This window comes from Micropterus salmoides, unplaced genomic scaffold (assembly GCF_014851395.1).
Source record: "Micropterus salmoides isolate LMB-PRFRI ecotype aquatic unplaced genomic scaffold, ASM1485139v1 Ms_hic_scaffold_6, whole genome shotgun sequence".
Classification (NCBI taxonomy): domain Eukaryota; kingdom Metazoa; phylum Chordata; class Actinopteri; order Centrarchiformes; family Centrarchidae; genus Micropterus; species Micropterus salmoides.
This window is the reverse complement of record NW_024044348.1, coordinates 19022637-19047375: the sequence shown is the minus strand read 5'-3', so window position 1 is coordinate 19047375 and position 24739 is coordinate 19022637. Positions and strand designations below refer to the sequence as shown.

The following is a 24739-nucleotide window of genomic DNA, read 5'->3' as shown; positions in this document are numbered from 1 at the left end:
CGGTGATTTGATGTCACCATAAAATTCATAGACTTTCTGTTTTTCCAAATGTTTGCTTTGAAGCAATATTGAGACTTTGATAAAAATAAAAACATTGTAAGTATCGAACGACTTGATTTTAAACTACCAAACAGTATATAAAATATTCAGTTACTACATTTAAATGCTGCTTAGGCTATATGTTAATGCAGCAGCAATAGTCCAATAATATAATGTATGAATAAAAACGTAACACTGATGAATACTTGTGCTTTTGATGATTTAATTACTGGTGATATTTCTGCATGATTGCTCAGGTAAACTTTCTAATCCTTTTTACTTTTAATAGAGAATTTTCATTGTGTTGTTATTTTTAGTGAGATAAATGATTTGAATACTTCCTCCATCACGGGGGAGCTGTGTTCTCACCATAATGCCATGCTTCTAAACTTTCATCACACTGCAGCTTTGAGAAACGTCAGAAGTGTTGCATGAGAAACAGTGTGAAATCTCACGATTAACTGCGAGACTTGGAATATCCAAAATTTGTCCGGTCTAAAGAGCGACATCCGATGGGGGGGACCGACTCTCGGAGATGCACGGGTCAAGGTAAAGGGAAAAAAACAAAAAAATACTAACCCTCTCGCCCTTTGGACAGACACATGCAGCACACCTGACGTGACTGGCAGAAGTTGAGTTCCTCGGTCTCTTTTCAGTCTCGTTTCCACTGGACTGAAAACAGCACTCTGACACCCTCACACACTGATGTTTACCTGACAGGATGCTTTGCATGAGCTGCGCACTTAACGAGCGGAATAACGTGTACACAGACACAGTTTCTAGACGCTCTTTGCACCAAACTGTCCGCGTGCTGACTCGTGTTGTCCTCCTGTTGTGTTGTGGATTGCACCACGATGCCATGATAGGGGCGTAATCTCATGCGCACTTTCTAAAAAACAATATCACGCTCAGTGATGCGCCGGAGGTGAGGCTGATAATGCAGAGGCAGGCTGCAGATGCGGAGGCAGGCGCTTCGCACATCTCTCCAGTTTGACTGACATGCTTGTTATTAGGCGAAGATGCGTTAATCAGGAGCTGTCAGCCTGACACATTCATGAACAGATGGAACAGGTAGCCAAACGTGTAAGATGCCATAAGGAAAATCACTGGAAATCCCAAATTCCCACAGCTTTGCACAGTGAGTAATTAAACACAAAACTATTGTGGTCTCTTCATACTTAAATGGTAGTTTCCCCATGACTTCAGTGTAATATTCAAACAGGGATTTATTGTTTTACAATGATATTTGTAGTGTATCCTAATGACCAAGCCACAGATAGAGTAAGACCATATCACAAACGGTTTCTGATGAACCTCAGTAGGTTGTATTTATGTTAACTGTGAAGTTAAACGTGCCATATGCCATCCATTATGGAGGACAAATTCTTTGAAGTTTTGAAGGAGTTTTTCCATATCTATAAATCAAGGGTCTAGTTACAATTTTTGCTTTTTATGCTATATAAATCAAATTCGACTTGACTTGATTTAGATTTTCCCATAAATAATGGCTGCACCAGGGCCCTTACAAGGATTTAAAAAAAATACTTCAATCCAGTGCAATCCCACCCACTGATGAAATGTTTGAGTAGCCACTAAAGTATCTCTAAATGGTGTTTCAAAGCATCTTCTTGAGGTGAAACTCTAAGGCTTATTTAAAGTAATATTTTTGCCCCAAATAGTGACGATAGTTATTCTATAAACCACCAGAATCATCCTTCAAATCATAATTTAAAGTTTAGTTAGAAGATACATCCTCTCTAGCCTGTTTTAAACCTCAGAAATTCCCCGAAACAATAGAAGACATGACCTCTGTGTCCTCAGTGCTACACAGTAGCTTCAGCTGCACCCCGTTGTTCTGCTGAATATTGCACCTTGCAATTTGGCTTACAAATGGAAAAGAATTAAAATAAACTGAGGTTCTTGCATGATTTGTCCATTTTTTTTAGATCAACTTGAGATAAACATTAGATCCTACAGTTTAGCATGTACATTAATCAATAAAGTTTTTATAAATATTACATTAAATGAACCTACAGATTAACTCTACAGCTTTATGGATCTTTTTGACCTCTTTTAGCTCATTGTTTTGGATTTACGGATCACACATTAAGTTTCGCTGCTCTCAATAACCATGTTTAGAGCAGCATAAAAGGTCTGATAAACCCATGTGTGCCACTAGTCTAATATGCTACAGCAGTTAGATAGGCAATTTTTTTACTACTGAGTTAGCTGCAACAACTTTACAAAGTGATAATATGTGTCCCTTTGTGATCAAAACATCTTAATGGCCCTTAAATAATGTTGTTTTAAAGGAAGTTTTAAAATGAGAGCTAACTATGTGCATAAGAGTGAGGTGTCAGTAAACAGAAAGTAAAATCGTCTTTATCCGCTTGACAGGAGGCGCACGGTGTGATCTCATCATTTGAAGCAGTTCAAGCACCCCATGATGAGGACATAAACATGATGGAGCAAATATCGCTTAACAGTCTTGTTTCTGCGTGAAGTTGCAGCAACTGAAGCTGACTTTTTAACCAAGGAGAGCTCCTTAACTGGGAGCTTCTCAAATTATTTAAATTGCTTTATGATTTGTTGATAGTGAAGATGTTTCTCTCCTGTTGATTGATTTCTTTGCAGAACAGAGAGTGGGCTGTTAAGTGAGTTGAGTGCAGAAATAGAAAAATGGCTTAAGAACTTAAGAGCAGTGGAAGATAATCCTGCCTTCTCTGTGATGTCATCACCTCAGTGTTAATAGATGTTACATAGGGAGGTGCTTTCAAGGGAGATATCGCTGCACAGGTTTCTATTATGGTAACATCTCCTGAGATGGCATGCATATCTGGTGCCAGCTTCACTTAGCAGGGCAGGGAAGCTCTGAAGGTGCAGCGAAAATGAGTGCACAGTTTGAAAATGCTATAGAGGTGGGTGAGCGAGAGGCAGGGCGTACTACGACTGACTAATTGTGTTTCAAATTGGGTCTTTGAGCACACAATGGGGAATGGGATTGCTCTGAGCTCCCCACTGAAGCACCCAAGGATGAGAAAGTTGTCAAGATTTGTAGGTCAGGCTGCAGGGGTTGTTGTTAGGCAGACTTGCTCACACCTCCAGATGTGACAGCGGTTTGATGCTGGGTGTATATTTGATGGCGGGCGTTTGTTTTAAGTTTTGATTGCTTTCGACAACACCATGTTTCCCAGTTTCCTTTTTCAACTTTCATATTGTCATGCTACTGTTTCATAAACTGTCCGTATCCCATATTTTGTTTCTCTTTCTCATTATCCACAGTTAGCTCCTTTTCGTTCCTCTTACAGATATGTTCAGTTCATGTTCTCTGACATGCTGAGTTAAAATCTTAATTGATTTCACAGTGTTAGAGGGAATTGCACGAGTGTATCCTAGTCCCATCTGGAGCTTATCAGAGCCTGACCCGGTTTCGGTGTGCTACGTTAGCGTGTAGCTCCACTGGGACCTGTCCCCTCCTCAAGCTGACAAAGGGAAGGAGGCCACGACTGTCCCATCCTAGCCCAGCGCGACATAGCCAGACTCAGCCTGCGCCTAACATCACCCACCCTGCCTCACACTGCCTGCTCCAACGAACTAAAAGTTGCTTACAGTACAATTTCTCCCTCCTTCGTGATTGTAGGTCACTTGGTCTTCCTTCCTCCATTTTGGAAAGGGCTTCCGGGGATATTTTGCCCTACAAAAAAATAATTATCTTATCTCCCTAATTCCCAATTATTATGCACAGGCTTATTTAAGAAAAAGGATTAGATTTTCTCTCTTTTTTGGTGGCTGCAACATCGAGCAAGGGGTTGAATTTGAATGTGACACAACTCTCTCCACCACTGCAGTGAGGCTTGGGTCCTACACATGGATAAACTGGGGGAGGAGAGAGCACAGTGAGGCTGTCATGTAAGCCGTCTCCTCTGGGGCCACCTCTCAGTGCGTGCTGCTTCCTGCCTTAGGTAGAAACCTCAGTGTTTCTTGCTGCTGAGGCATCAGACTGCTCGCTCTCCTCTCCTCTCCACTCCCTCCTGCTGAGCAGGCAACAGCTCCACTCTCAAAGCACTGAAATGGAGAAGGTAAGCTGCTTGTTTTAGCATTGCATGCTATCTTGATTTGAATGAATTCTTCTTGACTGACACAGCTAGAGATACGAGGTGGTTTTCTTTTTTGCAGCAGTTTCGGAGTTTGCACTGTTGATCCTGTGATTGTTCCCCTTTGGGGCATTTGAGGCCTTTCTGTATAGAGTTGGCATGTTTCCTATGTTTAATATCAGGTATTGTATTGATATTAGGAATACCACTACCATTGTTTTAGGACAAGGAATGGGGTTTTAAAACCCTGGTCCCGAGGCACCTAAATTGGTAGTAAGGGTCCACAGCAGAGGATGAATTTCCCCACAGGCATTAATAAAGTATTGCTTGGTTGAAAATACCTTTGAATCATTTTACTAGATTTAATGGACAGCTTTCATCCTCTTTTATTTGCTTATATGTGAAAGAAAATCACATGTAAACACAAAGGACTAAGTTCTATGAGTTTTATCATGTATATTGATAATAAAATAGCCAAAATCCTTATTTTAACAGATTGTATGTCCTTCCTTGTTAACATCTACATACATCACAATGTTTAAATGCTGATGGTTGGAATATAAAATCAGTGTTTAAATTTTTTGTTGTCACAAATGATGCTCTAGCACAGGTTTAGTTTCACTCATATTCTTCTGAAAGTCTCTCAGGCATTTGCAAGCATGAGCACAAATAACAACTTGGAAGTGTGATTTAGCCCAAAGTAAAGCGGCAACACAAATGTTTCTGACATATGCCACCTCATCTTTTTATCACATATGCCTGTGTGTGTGTGTGAGTATCTTCACTGTATATTTTAAACGTGTGTCTCTTTCAGAGCTGCTCAGAGTGTTCAGAGCCCACACTTGCACAGAGCCTGTGTACACTCTGCAACAAGTGGTTGTGTTACCAGTGCACAGATGTGCATCAGCATCAGAAAGCCCCTACAACTTCCCAGTACATAGACCTGCACCAACAACAGAGGCCCAGTGCCACCCAGTGTCCTGACCTGCACCAGAGAGGTTCCAGCTCCCTGCCTCCGACTGGACAAGGCATGCAATTTACATATTTAAAGACTTTGTTACTTCCATTTTTCAGGCCAGTTTCACAGATTATTAGTGGGGCTACACAGTCTGCCTCTGTCCTATCACCTGAAATCCTGTTTTGGCTCCTTTTTTCCCCGTCTGGTGCTCTGTTTGTTTGTTAATCATGCCTCAGTAGGAGATACTGCGATGAATAATGCATGACAATGGCGATGGTTGATAATAGTTCCTGGAGATCCCTGTGTTTTAATAACACCTCTCTTTTACAAGTGTCCCAGATTCTGAAGTGCTTGAATGATTTCATTTTCGCTAATATTAGTGTGTTGCTATTTAAAGATCCTCAAGTATTCCTGGCAGCTTTGTTGCCTGCTGCTTTTATGTCAAATCATAACGAGTATGCTCTAAGCACCTTTATTGTGATGTGGGAGTATTACTGTTTGGCTTGTGTACTTGTGAGAAAAGCTGTGTGACTGTGCTGACAGACAGGATGTGGTCAGTTCGATCGGGTTGATGCACATGGGGTGATGCTCAGCTCTCTACCACAGAGATCTGTGATGATGTGCAGGCAGAAGGGGGGTTGGCTGAGGTGAGCTGGCCAGCAGAGAGCAGTAGGGCTGCGCTCTTTAGCCTTATCTAGCTATTGTTAGATAGATGTTCTGTGGGCCAACAGTTTCTACAGTGACCTATTTAGAAATGTGTGAGAAATACATCAAAGCCGATTGGGCAGCACTGAGATATTGTTCATTTACATCTTTGTCTTTTAATGCACTTTAACACAGTGTCACTGCAACCTCAAGTTGCAACCTATTTCCCACAATCGTATTATTGTTTCGTTTCAAAGTGCAGAGGTAGGTCATGTCTAATATTGCATCGCAATATAACTCATCACGATTTACTTTTAACCACCCACTGCTCGGCTTGTAGCACTATATTAAAGTTTCATAGACTGGTTAGAAAAGTTACATAAAAACTTACAGTGTGTAAAGTGTATAAAGTAAAATGACAGATTACATTTTCATCTTTACAGAAAATATCCAGGTACAGAATATATAACAATAACAAATCCTGAAAAACATTATGCCCAAAATCATTGCAATGATCAAAAATCATCCATTTGTTTCAATTTAGGGAAACCACACCCAAAGACGGGGGAGTTAAAATAAATAGTTCCACATTGTGGAAAATATGCTTATTCTCTTTCTAGCTGAGTGTTAGGTAAGACAATTGACACCACTCTCATGTCTGTATTGTAAACATGAAGCCAAAGCCAGCTGCCAGTTAGCTTAGCTTAGTTTAGGGGGATTAAATGTAACGCATAAACCTAAAAAAATGCAATCTGCCGGGTTTTTTTTCATTCAAACCACCAGTCAACAGAAGAAAAAACTATTTAACTTTGACTTTGCGCTCAAAATTATACCCATTTTACGCTATAGGGTCCAGTCTTGTGCTTTTTACTTTTGTAGTCATATATTAGTTTGTTGCGGCTCACTTTAAATCACTATGTTCAGGATGGTTCCTTTGATTACCTATTACTTTTGAAATTTGACTTCACACCATTTCTAATTACTCCAAAAAACAGTTCAACAAGTGCTACATCAACAAGAAACTTAGGCCAGTGTGAGATGCGGCAAGCCTTTCAAGCAGCTACAAGAGAAAAATTCTAACTTTAATCAAATAAAATTTTGTTTAATATCTTCTTATAATCTTTAATAAACTTAAAGTAGTTGCTTGCCTGATCATTGGATAACATTCATGTCATTAAAACTCCTAGTTAGTGTTTGTTCTCTCTGCACATACTGATGGCCCTCCACTAGCTGTGGTTGTGAATTGCTTGTCAACTGCTAATGCTCTGTGCTCTCCCTCCTCCCTCCTCCCTCCGTCTGTCTTTTAGGCCCGGGGTCATATCCTTGTTCCCTCCTCATGTGCCACTCTCACAGACAGGAGCCCTTGGAGCTGTTTTGTGAGTCATGTGACCTTCTGTGCTGTAGCAGCTGTCACCTGTCCTCCCACAAAAACCACAGGTCAGTCCTCAGATACACAGCACAAGGACACTGCAGAGAAGGGCTAACCGCAGGTTAAAAACTTCCCCTGAGCAACAACTCTCTTTAACTGCCTTGTCACTTTTATCATGTGTATCTGCATATACTATCCTTGGCCTGCTGAATACCTATTAAGTATTCATATGCTTTTGTTTGCTGTGATGTTTCAGTACAGTAGCTGCCTCTAAGGTCACCTGCATAATGCCTTGTCCCCAGGGGAAACAAATTTGGTGTTCTCCCTGTGCCCGAAGAATAAATTAGTGAACTTTCTGTTGGTGCTGTGATCTCTCATGTATTTAGGGTGGTGCAGATCACAAAGGCCCTACAGGATCAGCAGTGGCTGTTTGAGAGCCTGATGGTGCAGGTGGAAGAGAGGAGGTCTGCAGTGGAGAACAATGCTAAACAGATAGAGGAAAGGTTGGTTTTATACTCCTACAGATCCTAATCAGTCCAAAGTCTAAGCAACTTGTGCCACAAATGGTCAATAATTTAACAGCATGAAATATAGAAAGCTAATGCATAAATTGATGTCTGAAATGCTTCTTTCTTCTTTTGCATTTCTTCTTCTGTCTTCATAGACTTCATGGAGTAAAGATTGCACACAGGAAGGCAGAGAACCAGATTAAAATGGCAAAGATGATTATGATGAACGAGCTTAACAAACGAGCCAACCTATTAATAGAGCAACTGGAGGTAATTACTTTCTCTCTTTTTCTCTCCTTATCGTTCAGCCAGCCACAAATCTACATGCAAAGAATCAGTATCTGTCGTGATGTAATCAGTTCTGAAAGCAAGCAAACGAGAACCCATAATAATCTGTCAAAGCTGCTTAAGACAACATCTTAGGGACTACACCTGTCAAAAAAAAGAAGCGTCATTGATTTAGCCCACAGTCCAGCCATGACTTTCTGTGTACCAATAATTACATGTAACTGGACGCATTTTTATGGGTTTCTGCACAGAAAATCTCAGAGGACTTCCAGCAGCGTCTGGAGGACCAGCTGCAGGGGGCAATCGAGATATGTGGCCAGCTGGACCATGTTCAGAAGTTCATCGCCTGGGCTACGACCCACCACTGCAGAGGCCCGGTACTCTTCAGCAGGGCTCTGGTACGCTGACAGGACGGTCAACAGATGTCCACCGTCCTATTGTAACACACATAGTCCAATGAGGAAATAGTAATTTGTCTGTGAGAAAGTTGAACAACACATTTGACCACTCTTTTTAATTTGAAGTCTTCCTCTTTATATTTATATCCACCGAAACTATACACGTAAAGTTTACTAGCCACAGAAACTTGCAACGTTTTGATACCTGAAACTTTATGGAAGTACTAAATCATCTGCATAGTCTTTTAACCTAAAATTATGTTCACCAGTGACGTTTAGTACTTTAAAGCACAGTGCGGGATATTTGTGTTATTGGCAGCTTGGGATTTTTTGTTTTGCGCGTACCTTTACCTTTTTTAGTTTTTCGTATATTGAATATGTATTTTTCTTTCAGATTTCACTCCAAATGCAGCAACTGATTGAGCCGTTGATCCACCTGGACTCTTGGAGTCCTGTTAAGATCAAATTCAACTGGGATGCCAGTTACTGGACGAAGCAGGTTTCCTCTTTAGGTAAAATAAATTTTAGCAAGGTGGTTATATTATAGTATTGCATCATTAAATTAATTTATTCAAAAATGATTTCTTTTGCATGACAGGATTCAGTGAATTTGCTAAAGGTTTTTGAAATGGGATTTAAGCATAATAGTTAATGCTAGTGAATTTGTTGTTCTTGATATACCACTATGTTAATTATTAATACTATTATTATTTGCATGCATATGACAGATTGTGTTGAACAGAGCTCTCAATGTGACTTGGTTGCTCTGCAGGCCAGCTGACTGTTGAAGGAGGAAACTGCACTTATCCTCAGGGCTTGGCCTGCTCCAGTATTCTCAGGCCTCAGCCCATCACCTGCTTGGCTCTGCCCTCTGTGTGTCACAGAGGACGAGAACCGGGCTGTGGGTACCAGGCCTGCTGTGAGCCCCAGATGTGTTGCCTGCATGGCATCCCCTCTCAGCCCGATCTGTCCAGTGTAGACAAAAGCCAGCTGGAAGCCACATTTTATAACACCAGCTGTGTTCAGCCTGGCCTTATTTCTGCCTCCTTGCACCAGAGCCAGCAGCTCCAGAGGTGCTGGGACCCAGACAGCTTGTCGCAATGTCCTCCCACTTCATCACCTGTCCCAATCATGGGACCCATCCAGCTCAACTGCAGTCGAGGATCTACATCCCAGCCACAAGCTACTGCATCTCAGCCCCAGTCTCAAACAAAATCTTATCTCTATCACCAACACCAGAGAGACGCTCTTACAGACAGCCAGGATCAGCCAAGCGCAGACCGTAGCAGGCCAGGCCAGTGTCAGGGGAAGCTGTCGACCAGCACCGCTCTGCTTCAGGGTCTCAGCCGCACAGCTGTGGCCAGAGATGTGATGACTGAAGAGAACTGGGAGGAGAGATGCAGACTGGAGGCGACTCGTAGACAAACAGCGGGGACTGAAATTAGAGATCTTCTGGATGAGGCGCTGCAGCAGGACAAGAGGGAGCAGAGTCCGGTCCAAAAGCAGCAGCAGCAGCTCCGTGTTCCTCCGGCAGCAGAGCTGAGAAAAGAACACCAGAGAAACAGACCTGCACTGACGCTCAGAGACCACAGAGATGGCAGGGTGAGAGCATTAGGGAAGCAAGGATCTCTCTAATTTTATAGCTTTGTGAACTTAGCTGGTAATTAAATAATTATAATCAATAACCATTATCCATTAACCATGAGTTATTTCAATTTCAGAGTTTTCAATTCAAAATACATTTGGCTCACTTGACCATAAATCAACTTTTATGTATTATGTGCAAAAATGAAATAAAAAATAACCATTAGCAAGTAAGTATCAGCATTATGCATAAGCAGTTAGCTGTAATAACTAGGGGAGTTGATCCTAATTTCACATATAATGAATTGACTCACTTTAAGCATCAATTGAATTATAATTAGGCTTAACCTAATTTATAGCATCTTAAGATAAACCGTATGAGCAAATCTATCTGAAAGTTTCACACATTACACTTGACACAAGGAAACTGAAGGATGTATTATTGATTACATACAAATTATTAAAAAAATAAGGGATAACTTTGCATGAAAATACAACCTGTAAAACATTTTACATATCTGCCAACAGTGACAGTGCTGATAGCAATTAATTTGTGATTAGCCAAACTGTTTTTTTGGTGGGAATCAGTTTCATAAGGTGAAGGTTGTAGTAAAGCGACATAGTTGTGAACATTGTTTGAAAATTGTGCATATTTGTTTCAGCTACTGTGAGATCAAAGCATGCGGTGCGGTGGCATATTGTGCACCTCAGTTTTTGGTTTGTCACCTCACACGTGGTTCTACAAAGTTTCTATGGCCTTAAACTAATTTAAACCCTACTCACAACTCATGACATGCTCAACCACACAGCGCTGTTTATACACACCTCTCAAAAACCACAGAGTATTAGTCAGAGTCAGCCCTATTTCCTATAAAACACAGGTGTTCAAACAGACAAACACAAAGAACAAAAGACAGAGGCAAACAAACCCTAAATGTTTTATATATGGTAAGTGGTAATTGTATATTTTAGAAATGTTGAAGTTTAAGGGATTGTTGCATTCAAGGCAGTACCCAGTTTTAATTAATGTCTATAAATGACTGAAACTAAAGCCGCACTTTTTTTTAATGCCAGAATGATCACTTCCCACAGTTGACAGCTAGCCTGAAAACAGATGGTGCAACAGAACAGCGCTCCTGCTTTTATGAAGAAAGGATGACGGGAAAACAAAGAGCTACTCTGACAATTAAAGCTGAGCTGTTCAAAGCAATGCATCTGAAAAAAAAAAACAGGAGAGCACTGTTCATCATAATCACACTTGATGCCAGAGGTTTGAGCAGCCACATAATCACCTCTCAAAAAATTCTCAGGGCGCACACAGGGTAAAGTACAAACACAAAGATGTATTATATTTACATTTTCAAGTCACGGCATCTGAAAACGACATAAAACCACTTGGGCGCAGTCATTTATGTACTTAACCTGTCATTAATGAGTCACTAAGGGAATAGAGGGAGCTGCCAGTTTGATTTCAGTTCTGGTTTGCACTCTGAGATAAATTCCTACACCCCTCCCCCTTCTGGAGAGGATTATAGTCTATTTTCTTCTACAGTCTGAATCCTGCATACCTTTCCCAAGGGGCATGGATCAGGTAAGTGTTTTAATCGCATGAAACTTAGGAGCACGTGCTCGGCAGCAGCCTGGCCTGAATATGTATTATGGTGCACTAAAAAAAAGAGGAAAGAGGGACATGTCTTAAAAAAATGTGCCGTTAAATGATTCGTCAGTCCTCCTTCGCACATTAGTGAAGCTGTGAAGACACAGCTGAGGTGTTTAAAGTAGCTTTTCGTGACACTAGTTCAGTTATAGATATAAGAGAAGAAGGAGAGAGTGGTAGTAAGTAATTTGCTATTCTGGTTTAATCAAAGGGCCACACTGCACTCCTGATAGTGAATTTACATATGATAATTGGTGCTGAAACCAAACCTTTCATTGCCTGTATGATAACAGTAATATATGCAGCTGTGTCCCAGAATAGGCTCTAAATTATGTTTTTGTTCATATAGTGTGTGCCTCTAGGTGTGTGTGCTTGTGTGACACTGAAGGTTATTCCCACATCCCGCTCCTTTTCTCTTCTTTCTGTTATTAATGGCGCAAACAGGTGTGTCTGTGCATGTGATGCAGCTCGAAACCCTGCTCAGTTTTGTATGCTTATGTTTCTGACAGAGATCCACATCCCTGGAGGTGTCTTTGACAGCCCACGAGTGTGCATCTGATGTGCAGAGCAGCAGACCCAGCCCCAGTTCAGTGTGCACAAGGAGGACGAGACGCTCCCAGAGCATCCCGGCAGAACTGGCAGCACCATCCGCCAGCCCTTACACTGAAAGGCCCACAGGATGCACTCCCGGCCTAGAGACAGGAGCGGCGAATAAGGTAATCCTGCATCAGAATGTGAACACACATGGGTTTTGAGAAAACAACCTCACCACCAAGATTCATTTAGTAACTGTTCTTGTCCTTTCATCAAATAATCTTTATCAGCAGATGGAGTTGCTTTCTTGTCATGGACATGCACTTTAAGGACTTCTCATCCATGTGAAAGGATAACTGTGCCGCTTTTACACGTCAAAGTCTGTTTACAGGTCTTGGGGAATGCTACTGCATATGTGATTAAAAGTTGTATTAAGCTTTTGTGGCTCTAGAGGGAGCTGTGTGAAATCTGATAAATTTGTATCAGTATTTGTATAAATATGTAGGCGCCAGGCTTTGACAAAGATGAAGCATGCACAGAACTTTTGTAAAAATAAGAGAGTCGGACAATGTGATGTGCAATGCTAAATCAGTGCAGTACTTGTTTAAAAAATCCTATAAATCCTTTGCAAGTCATAGTTTGGACAAATTTTGTTTGTTCTCAGTATGCCAGTATGGATCCCAGACAGAGGAGAGCTTCAGATGGGGTGCTTTGTACTGTCAAAGAAACTTTGTCTGACGCTGTCCCCACCAGAGGCCACCGGTCTCCTCTACTGTCCTATAAGACAGAGCCAGGTGCTGGAAAACAATACTCATGATCATGTGATTATTTCTTATATCCCCAAATCAACTAAATATAAAGTTTATCAGTACATGCTCATAATCTTTCTCTTTTTTAGATCATTCTTTCACTTATGTAAATGAAGAGACTGATTATGAGGCCAAGGAGAAATGTAGGGTGTCTAGAACTGACAACAACAGGTATGTAATAGCTGTCAAGTAAAACATCTGTCCATAAACAAATTGTGAAAATAAGTTTTTATCATTCATTCTCTACTTGCTTCTAAAGTGACAGGGATGTTCAGAAGGACTTAGGAAGCTCCAAGGTTCCAGTGGTTTGCTTAGAGCGTCTCAAAATACTTGTGTCTCAACTCCCCCCACATGGACGACGTCAGAGTGACCCTTTACCTGCCAGCGGGGCAGAAAAGAGCCAAACTATCCTTCAGCAGAGACCCTGGCACGATGCAACACCCGAAGTACTTCTCATTTCTTTACATTCAGAAAAGGAAAGCTGATCCTATAAAAACACCAGAGCAGTCACCTTACATAACATTTTCATTCTTTTTTTATTTATGATAGCTTTATTGAAATGGTCAGAACCTTTGTTTTTCTGACACATAATAATAAGTCTGATATAATAATCAATGGCTTATATTACTTATTACTATTTAATACCTATATATTTTCACAGCAGTAGAAACATAACCGGATATAAATATTGAAGTATCTTTTAAAAAGAAAAAAAATTACACCTTCTCATGTGTAAGGTTGAGTTTTGAACCTCAAGACTTTTTGAATACCAACTGAAGTGTGTCTGAAGCAAATATTAAAAACTGTCAAGTTCTTGTTTATGCACTTACTTATTTACATAATTTCTTTTTTTACAGTATTTCATTAAGGTCTTGTCTGGCTTCTTGTGTTTAGACGAAATGTATAATTTGAGAACTTTGGCTTAAGTAATGTATCAAAAAGTAGTGTTTTGCTACACAGTAATGCTGTATTGGGTCTAGGGGAGCAGATTAGAGCATGTACAAAATAAAAAATGCGTAATTTAGGGTTTCGCACCTTATGCATGATCTACATATTGTCATTTGTTTGATGTGGTGTATAATGTGTAAAGTGTGCCTAAAAAGTTTAAGACATCTTCTCTTCTTTTCTATGTCGTAAACATAGGGGATAGCTGGAGGCACGGAGACCACAAGGGCCAACCGCTCTCTCACAGCGCCACCATATGCAGAGAGCCAGAACTGTAATCAGTCTGCCACACACTCGACCACCCGTGAGTTTGACAGCCGAGGGACAATCAGCTCTCGTAAAGCATCCACGCTGCCACCCACTGACTCACCTAATTATGTGCCACAGAGCTACTCTGCACTGGAGCTGGACTCTGACTCCGATCCAAGATCAGTCTCAGAAGGCGCAGTGGTTTCTTGGGCTGATCCAGACCCACAGCTAGACTCAGATGCATCACCAGATTCAGACCCAAACGCAGAGTCTTCATCTGAGGCTGAACTCGATTGTCTGGCTGTGGAGAAATCTCTGGTTGCAGGAGATCTGGTGCTCTGCGGTGAAACTGATATTGCTGGGGATTCAGAGCCAAGTCTTGAATATGAGGCAGACCCAGAATCCGATGCAGGAGCAGGATCAGAGGACGGCCAAGGGCTGGACGCTGATGTGGAATCAGGCGATGCTGAAACAGAGTCAGATGTCCAGCCTGGCTATAATGATCCCAGGTTTCAGGCAGAGAACTACTCTGACATTGTATTTGATCAGCCTCCGCACTCTCAGGGCTCTGTGGAGTCTGAGTTTGACGTCGAATCTGAACCTGAACTGGCTACTGACGACCCGCAACCGCTTCGCTCTGACCTGGAAGATGACGCCCACATTGTTCCTGGTCAGAGGCCTCTTCTGATTGCAAACCCTGTCGCTCAAATAGGCACTGGGGAAGTCCAGCCTGGCGAGGACAAAGCAGAGATGGAGAGCGAGGACTTCTGTGCTGTGTGTCTCATTGGAGGGGACCTGCTGTGCTGTGACCGCTGTCCAAAGGTTTTTCATCTGTCTTGCCATATCCCATCACTGCTAAGCTTCCCCTCGTAAGTTTTCTAATACTGTTGCACGTTCAACATTATCCTCTCGCCTCCAATCGAATTGTTTATTTGGAGCTGTTGACCTGATGCTTTTTCTTGTCCTGTTCAGAGGCGACTGGGTGTGTAGCCTGTGCAGAGATGTTGAGCAGCCAGAGGTTGAGTACGACTGTGAGAATGAGAGAACATCTGGAGAACACACATCTGCACAAGGACTGCCTGCATGTGACCAGAGAGTAAGTCATTTCGTTAGCTGCATTGGTTTCCTGTGACCGTGTTCGTTTTCCTGCATTTCTAACAACTGTCTTTCATGTTTGGTCGACTCTTTGTAGAAATGTGAGCGGCTGACTCTTCTGATCCTCAGTAACATCCTGAGTGCTCCATTTCACGAGCCTGTCAGTCCACTTGTGAGTTATCACCTTTTTCTCACAGTATAGTAAAGGACAACTTATTTTCACAATCTAGTTTTCTTGATACTTCCGGGAACACAGTAGCGTCATGAAGACTTTTCCTCATGTTTTGGCGCACATAAACACACTTTGATTGCTGGGTTTGGGGGGTTTAAAGGTATGTGGAGTTAATAAGTGTATTCTTGAGACCTGATAAATATGCTGAATGCATTTCCTTCCAACTTTGCAAAGCTGATTTTTTAAAATATTTCATTGTTAATATCAATGTTGCCATTAGCTTGCGGTCTTTTTCTTCTTCTCTGCCTCTGCAGTACAGCATTTCTTGGTGCATTAACACATCCAACTGTCGATCAGCTTTCAACTATTGGCCGATATGTGTGTAGCATCGATGTGTGCTTACATGCACGCACGTGCGTCCTCGTGAGCATGTATGAGTAAAAATAATGCACGATAGTCGGTGCTAGTGGTCCAATACTCCACAGGGTACCTTTAATATTCATACCTTAGGTTACCCTTTCTTGAGTCCTATGCAGCTGTAGTTATTAAGTTTAGACACTATCAAGACTCTACAGTTTGTATGTGCATATCTGACTCATTATTGTCTGAGCATGTTTTATCCTAAGGAGAAAATAGGAATGCCTGATTTAGATTAAGATTCTGTTGTTCAGCAAGTACCCTACACATAGGTGGTTTGTCACAGTGATGCATTTTGACTGCAGAAAGAGTTATAACGTAATTACAGTGGAACTAAAGTGGCTGAGTGGGTTTAATCTAAAATGGTCTCAAATATCACTCCTTTTCATGCAGGCTCGTCATTACTACCAGATCATTAAGAGGCCTATGGACCTGTCTGTGATCAGGGCCAAACTCAACAAGAGGAATCCCCGACATTATAACTCACTGGACCAGTTTGTTGCTGATGTCTATCTCATGTTTCACAACTGTGCAAAGTTCAATTATGTAAGTTAAAAACAGACATCCTGTATGTGTGTAACCAGTGCACAATTTGTCTCATAATGAAAAAAAACAGTTAATCCCTGTTTAAATTATAAATATAATCCTCACCAGTCAGTGCTTCACTAGCTCTGATCCGAGTGTAATAGCTCTTTCTCTCTCTGACCACAGCCTGACTCTGAGGTGGCCCAAGCAGGCAGCAGCCTCGAGGCATTCTTCACCTCCAAGCTGAAAGAAGTTTTTCCAGACACAGTCTTCCCCGCGGCTGAGGCGGACTCTGACAGCGATGAGTACGATGAGGCCTACAGGACCGCTGAGAATGGTTTCCCCTGGCCAGAGAGGAGGGAGCAGTGCCACAGGAAGAGGAAGAGGAGACACTCTCTAAAGTCAAGGAAACAGCACTTCTAACCAGAGGTGAATGGAGTGCAACCATGGACACAACTATGCTGTATTTCTGTGTCATTTTTATTTTTTTTAAGTGGCAGCCTGTGGGGCTGTAAAGACATTTCCATTCTGTAATCTGAAAGTACCCCTAATTTGCGGTTTGCAATAATATTACAGTGCTGCCATCCGATGGCAGTGGAACATATTGAAAAAAATATTTCAAATATCTGAAATGAAGAAGCTGTTATTATCTCTGCAGAGAGAGGAGCAGAGAGTGTAAAAACTATATGCTACACATTTGGATATATCTGTATCTCTTTGGAGAAATCCAGCAGTTGTTGGTTTACTTCTGTAGCCAAGTTATGATAGTGAGGTGATGCTGTAATTGTTGTCATATTATACTTTGCCCATTGATGAATTGATTAGTTACTGGATTTACATTCAGACTTCCTATGATCACTTATCTGATGTTAATGGATGCTGCAGTTGGATGTTTATTAATCTCACTTTGCATCTTTATTAAGTGGATTTTTTAGGTGAACATAGCTCTGATTACACAAAGCACTTTGAAACTTTGATATTGGCAAATACTGTATTTACCATCCCCGTGACCCTATATGCAGGATAAGCGGTTGACGATGGATGGATGGATGGTTGGATGTATTTACCATATTCGTAAACATATGTATACATGTGTAATTGTACAGAACTTTATTTTACTATATTTGTCCTTTCAGTTACTAAATGATTGCAGGCAATTGTCATAGGTTTGATTATTGATATAATTGTGTGTCTCAGTAGCTTTAAAAAAAAACAGCAGCAGTGAATCTTAGCAGTCTCTTGCCTTTGTCTTTTTGACCAGAGTGATACAGAATGTGAGGGCACTATTAAACAGTGTTAGAGCTCAACAGGGCAGATGTATTTTCATGTTTGTTAGAGGACTTAATATCCAGATGAAATGATACATTTTTATTTTACATTTAACCAGAAATTAAATTTGTGTATATGTTACGTAGCCTTTCTGTTCCACCAGTGTTTCAGCAAACTGTTGTACTCTTCTGTTTTCCAAATATCTTGGGCTTATTAAGAGTGTAAGGTATTGATATCATTCAGTAATGGTGATTATAAAAATGTCCTTGCTATTGGTAGAGCTGCTCTGTGGAGAGGGAATATGTCATTTTATGATAGCCGCTGTTGTAGAGCATTTCCTGTTTTTAAACATTCTTTACTTGCTTCCTGCAGCTTAAAATAGAATTTACTTGACATTTAGAGTAATTTTCTGCACAAATTATTGTCTGTGCACTCCTTGATCATTGTCAAGGGTAGTGAATATACAGTAAATGTAATGTTACTTCCTTTCAAATCAATCGATGTAATAATATTTCCTATTGTATGACGGAAGACTGATAAAGTAGAGTTACCGTCACTGTTGTCACTTTTCTTTCTTTCTTTTTTTACTCTTAAGTCAACGATAAATGCACATAAATTGCTATCAATAAAATGTATACAAGAGAAAATATGTTTCTTATTTGCCATCTGCCATTATTAATCGTTTATGTGTTATATGTTACAGGAAACAGACAAATTTACATAATTAATCAGCATTTACAGCACCATAGTGTACTGTAAATGTTTATCTACTGTATGCAGCCAGCACTCACTATTTACAGACGCAAGAAAAAGTATGTGAACCCTATAGAATTACCTGGATTTCTGCATAAACTGGTCGTAAAATGTGATCTGATTTTCATCTAAGTCACAATAGAAAAACACAGTCTGCTTAAACTAACTCCACACAAACAATTATATCTTTCCATGTTTTTATTGAACACACCGTGGTTACAGTCACAGTGCAGGGTGGAAAAAGTATGTGAAACCTTGGATTTAATAACTGGTTGACTCCTTGGCAGCAAAAACCTCAACCAAATGTTTCTGTGGTTGCAGATCAGACCTGAACAACGGTCAAGAGGAATTTTGTACCATTCCTCTTTACAAATCTGTTTCAATTTAGCAATATTCTTGGGATGTGTGGTGTGAATCGCTCTCTTGAGGTCATGTTACAACATCTCAGGCGCGTTGAGGTCAGGAGTCTGACAGGGCCACTCCAGAAGGTGTATTTTCTTCTGCTTTGGATCGTTGTCCTGTTGCATCACCCAGCTCCTGTTGAACTTCAACTGGCGGACAGATGGGCTGATATTCTCCTGCAAAATGTCTTGATAAACTTTGGAATACATTTTTACGTTGATGACAGCAACCCTTCCAGGCCCTGAGGCAGCAATGCAGCCCCAAATGTCACCTCCGCCATACCTCAAAATTGGGATGAGGTTTTGATGTTGGTGTGCTGTGCCTATTTTCCTCCACACATAGGGTTGTGTGTTCCTTCCAACTTTGGTTTCATCTATCCACAGAATATTTTGCCAGTAGTGCTGTGGAACATCCAGGCGCTCTTTTGCAAACTTCTGACTTGCAGCAGTGTTTTTTGGACAGCAGTGGCTTCCTCTGTGGTTTCCTCCCATGAACTCTATTCTTGTTTAGTGCTTTATGTATCGTAGAGTTGTCAACAGAGATGTTAACGTGTTCCAGAGATTTCTGTGAGTCTTCTAGGATCCTTCTTAATCTCTTTGAGCATTCTGCTCTGTGCTCGTGCAGTCATCTATGCAGGACGGCCACTCCTGTGCTCCAGTGCTGAAGTTTTTCCATTTATAGACAATTTGTCTTACTGCGGACGGATGAACATCAAGGCTTTTAGAGATACTTTTGAAACCCTTTCCAGCTTCATGCATGTCAACAATTCTCAATCTTAGGTCTTCTGAGAACTATTTTGGTCGAGGCATGGTTCACATCAGGCAATGCTTCATGGGAATAGCAAAATTAAAATTGATGTGGTTTTTTTTTTTATAGGGCAGGCAGCTCTAACCAACACTTCCAATCTCGTCTCATTGATTGGACTCCAGGTTGGCTGACTCCAATTAGCTTTTGGAGAAGTCATTAGCCTAGGGGTTCAAATAGTTTTCCCACCCTGCACTGTGACTGTTTACTCAGTGTGTTCAATAAAAGCATGAAAATGTGTAATTGTTTGTGTGGTATTAGTTTAAGCAGACTGTGTTTATTGTTGTCTATTGTTGTGACTTAGATGAAAATCAGATCACATTTTATGACCAATTTATGCAGAAATCCAGGTAATTCCAAAGGGTTCACATACTTTTTCCTAAACTGTAGTTTGGCAGAAGCTTATTGTGATTTTTTGAGCTTCTTTCCTAAAACCTACAGTAGCAAACATGTAAATCCATTAAGATAAATTCATACAAATTTTATCTAACCTTTATTTACTTTGGAAGGTTGCACATCTCCCGTATTTATTATTTATAAATTTTCTGATAAAATATGTGATCTTCCTGCAAAGTATTTCTTCTAAATGCATTTCAACACGATGTATTAAGATATTTCAATATGGATGTAATCGTCCATCATGTCAGAAGGGTCCTGATAGGTTTGGGGGACCGTGAATAAAGGTTCCATCTTCTACTCTAATTTCCTTGTGTCTTCTCTGATTAAACTCAATGATGATGACAATGATTGAAATATCCAATGCCAAAATCCCTCTCCAAGGTAAAGTGATGATAAATCCAGCCTATTTGTGTTGGATGATAAAACCTGAATGGTGAGTGAATCAACGGAGGCCATACTGGAAATTGTTGCTACAGCCAACCAACTGTGCAACATGGCATGAATTGCTTGCACAAGCACTTTTTAAATACTGCTAAGTAAAAACAAATCAATGTCCCTGCAGTTTTTACTGATAAATTTAACAATATAATTTGTGTGAGGGAAGATGCAAGGATCTATTTTAAAATGATTTGGAGCTCATAAGCTGTAAAGCAGCATGAATCAACCCCGCTGTAGTGCAAAATGAAGTAATGCTAGCTTTATCTCTACATCATAAACAAAGACACAAATAAGTCAGTACAATGTTCTGGGTACATTATAGCTTCACGATCAGTTAATGCAGTTTGTGTGGGGCAGTGAGTTGACACGTGTTTACCACAAACAGCTATTGATGAAACCACAAGCTAAATTGAGCTTTACAGCCGAGGTATCAACACTTCTGAAACCCTTGAGAATTTTTTTAAAACAACCAGTGAGGGAAATCTTCCCACAGATCATGTACTCTAATATCGATTAATAGAGGCAGAGGTTTTAATACAACTTTTAAAGCTACTGTCATAAACTATTGAAGAGTTAAAGTAAGTCCTTCCCAAAGACATATTATAATACACTTCATTTACAACCTGATTCAAACCGGATTTCAAACAACGAAGAGACTTCATATCAGGAGGAAATCCATATTCTTGCAGAGTGGTGCTCAGAGAACAACCTATAGCTCAGCATCAGCAAAACTAAGGAGCTGATCGTTGATCATTTCAGGAAAAAGGCGATAGAGACACACACTCGTGTCTACATAAGTGGTGCTGAGGTGGAGCAGGTGAATAGTTTCAAGTTCCTGGCAATCAGCATAACGGAGAACCTGGCATGGTTGTCTCACATCTCCATGCTGGTGAAGAAAGCTCAGAAACGACTGTATTTCTTGAGGAAGCTTAAGAAGGCCAAATTCCCACGGCAAGATTTTGTCAGCTTTTTAAAGAGGAGCAATACAAAGCATCCTGACTGGGAACATCACAAACTGGCATGGGATGTGCACGACCAGGTGATTAAAACTGCTCAGAAGATCATTGGTACCCATCTCCTGAGCATCAGTGATAACGGTGAGGTGAGGTTCCTACGCAGAGCCCAAAGAATACTAAAGGACAGTACCCACCCAGCTACAGCCTGTTCACCCTGCTGTTCACCCTGCTGCCTTCTGGGAAGAGATATAGAAGTTTCTGCTGCACCAGACTGTAGAGCAGTTTCACCCCCGTAGCTATCAGACTTTTAAACTCTAAGTCATCCTCAGCACTGCTCCAGTGATGATAGTTTGTTTCTGTTTACCATTTTTCATAATTGGTTCTTTATTAATGTATATCGTCTGCTATGTAGCAGAAGGGAGTTACAAAACTTAATTTTACTCTATAACTTGTTATACTGTGACAATAAACCTACCTACTTATCATCATAGCAGTATGAAAGTTTTTGGAACTGGAGGTGCGAGGAGGGGATTGAGGACTCTTTTACCCTTAAGTTTGGCCTTCAAGGTAGGCATTTCCATCAAAATGTAGCCATGATTGTAAACCAAACATAATGTTTTAAACAGCCATGATTGGCAGAGCTTCAATGGGGCAGCAACCTGCCTGAGAGGTAGCAGCACCTACTAGAAGACAGCATTCAGGGCAAAAATAAATTAGATATCATTTTGGCTCATTAATTTAGTTTACAAAGGCACCAGCAGCACTTGATTTCTCCATGTCTTCTTCTATCTGAATTCAATGAATGTGGAAACCTCTGTTTTCAACTCAAACTGCAAACGTTTTAGTCATTTTGCACCACTGTAGGTTTTATTAAAAATGCAGTGAAAAAAAAGTACAGTTAGAGTCAAATTGTCTAGAAAGCAGGAGAAAAAGAGAGATGCAGATCGCAGGAGTCTGTCGGCAGCACAGACATGATGTCAACCCGCTGCCTGGCTCTGAGGATGTTTACCCAGGAGACACTGCTGGCTCCTGCCTCACATCACACACAAGATTTTGGGGACAAAGAGTTTTGAAAATGAGTTAGAAATGTTTAATTGCATGTAAAACAATACTGTGATTGTGTTCCAAATTTAATTGTCTTTCAATGGCACTGCTTTCCTTTCAGTGTCTGAAAATCTGTTTTAGATTTAATCACACAATGGAAAGAGAGGTTTACCTTAATAGGGCAATTGATTTCTGAAGAAAGGAGAGCTTTGTTGTTGAAATAATAGGACCCTCTCAGTATCAGAATCAGAATCAGAATCAGAAATACTTTATTGATCCCTGAGGGGAAATTCTGTGTCACAGTTGCACACATTAAACATCAAGGCAAAAGGAATATAAATAATAATAGAAAGTTGGTATATAAAGAAGTATAGAAATATCAGAGTGAAAACATAAAATACAAAGAAAATATAAAGGCGAATGGATATGTACAGTATTTACGTGATGAAAAGAATTGTTATGGTTATGAATAAATGGGAGCAGAAGCAGCAGAGTATTACACATTAAGTATTTAAAGAGGTACTATTGCACAAAACAGATAATAATGTCCAGTTTAATAACTAACTAAGTGTCTGTATGTCAGACACTTAGAGGAAGGAGTTATAAAGTTTGATGGCCACCGGCAGGAATGACTTCCTGTGGTGCTCTGTGGTGCATTTAGTACAGTTGTAGTTTGACAAGTTCAGTGTTTTAATGTTTAATGTTATGGTTATATAATGGTTATTTAGGGACAGGGATAAAATCCTAATTAACATTACATTGCTCATTTTCTTTTCTTTATTCTTATGTTTCTACACATACAGCAGCAAGTCAAAAGTGTTATATGTACACTGTTTTGGTCAGGGGGCATCCTGTTATGTTTTGAATCTTGAAAAAGGTTTGTGACCTTTCAGTCAGCAGACTTGGAGTACATTACATGATAATAATGAGACACATCTGTGACCTTTGGTGAACGAAAAGGGCTGAAAGAAAAGTACTGAGAGAAAAATGAGAGCTGACCAGTGAAGCAGTCTGTGAAATCAAAGTTAGGAGTCTCTTTGTGCTGTGGAGAGAGAGGGGAGCTGAATTATGTGGCATTATGTGTGAATTGAATTTCCCATTGCCACATAATATAACTACATGGCACGTTTTAAAATAACAACATAATTACATTTGTAGCATTTTAAGTGTAATGCACAATGTGTATAATATCGCTGCTAAATAATAAATAAAATGAGGTACAAATTATCTGCATTCTGCACACGTGACTTGTTGTTCTCAATATCTATAGCATGTCAAAAGTCTGTATCATCTGTACATAGTCAATCTTTTTGCCTTCATGCTTGAAAAACGTCTCTTGTTGGCTGTGAAAGGGCAGAGACTCTGCACTTGTCTGTGCAGTGGTAGGTAGTGTACAGAGAAAAGAGGAAGGAAAATTTTAACAACTCATTTCACACTTATACTATTTATACTGTTGACACTGTTTTTACTGTAATGACAGGCCTGACGTACTGTTTTGCCTGTAAATTATGCATGGTAGAGAGTACAATGTAGGTTATATGAAAGTATGACAACTTTATATGTGTGTCTGTTTAACTAATGTATCTGATGTTCAGCCCATCATAGAATAAATATAATGTTGAGTTAATGTTAGACCAAGATAGGTGCTAATGGTAGAACATAATACTGAAAGAATTCCTTAGCTCCCAATCACCACACTTGTGAGGATAGAAAAAAAAATATTAGTGATCTGGACATGTGATTTATTTTCCTCTAAAGCTAACTGGGGGACTTCCAACCTTTAGCTGGAGGGAAATTAGATCACATTTCAGTGGATCATGCTTTTGTGATCACCAGTGGAACTACTGGGCATTGTTATGAAAGAATAAGCAGCAATCAAACAATATTAAAATTTTTTGTTTGTGTGTCAAGATTCAAGTCTTTAGTTTTACTTAAGATTTCCATGCAACAAGGTTTCCATGCAAAACTATTAGTAATAATGACAAACATGCATAACTCAAATGGAAATTATACTGATGTATATTGAAAAATATAATGTAATATATTCCACCACTTTCAATATATAGAAAAACTCCAGATATAGTGCAGTACAAAAATATTAGTGATCTGGACATGTGATTTATTTTCCTCTAAAGCTAACTGGGGGACTTCCAACCTTTAGCTGGAGGGAAATTAGATCACATTTCAGTGGATCATGCTTTTGTGATCACCAGTGGAACTACTGGGCATTGTTATGAAAGAATAAGCAGCAATCAAACAATATTAAAATTTTTTGTTTGTGTGTCAAGATTCAAGTCTTTAGTTTTACTTAAGATTTCCATGCAACAAGGTTTCCATGCAAAACTATTAGTAATAATGACAAACATGCATAACTCAAATGGAACTTA

The 24739-nt window shown here is 40.1% G+C and overlaps 1 protein-coding gene across 2 annotated transcripts; it reads left to right on the top strand.

Moving 5' to 3' along the window:
• Positions 1 to 453: 453 nt before the first annotated feature.
• Positions 454 to 18205, top strand: trim66 (tripartite motif containing 66). 2 transcript variants are annotated; one of them, XM_038701755.1, is made up of 18 exons: positions 454 to 588; positions 3888 to 4118; positions 4948 to 5161; positions 7044 to 7173; positions 7492 to 7608; positions 7770 to 7884; positions 8154 to 8300; positions 8695 to 8812; positions 9073 to 9902; positions 12051 to 12257; positions 12740 to 12869; positions 12974 to 13055; positions 13144 to 13330; positions 14028 to 14947; positions 15051 to 15174; positions 15271 to 15345; positions 16156 to 16308; positions 16474 to 18205. In XM_038701755.1, the coding sequence occupies exons 2-18, from the start codon at positions 4110 to 4112 to the stop codon at positions 16708 to 16710; spliced, it is 3795 nt and encodes a 1264-aa protein (XP_038557683.1). In that variant the 5' UTR covers positions 454 to 588; positions 3888 to 4109; the 3' UTR covers positions 16711 to 18205. The 2 variants fall into 2 exon arrangements, with proteins under 2 accessions (XP_038557683.1, XP_038557684.1); XM_038701756.1 differs by lacking the exon at positions 454 to 588 and adding an exon at positions 714 to 1177.
• The last annotated feature ends 6534 nt before the right edge of the window (positions 18206 to 24739 follow it).

Coding starts and splice junctions, on each gene's coding strand:
- trim66 (XM_038701755.1), top strand. Junction 7,885..8,153: donor TATTAATAGAGCAACTGGAG/GTAATTACTTTC, acceptor GTTTCTGCACAG/AAAATCTCAGAGGACTTCCA. Junction 12,870..12,973: donor GTCCTATAAGACAGAGCCAG/GTGCTGGAAAAC, acceptor TCTCTTTTTTAG/ATCATTCTTTCACTTATGTA.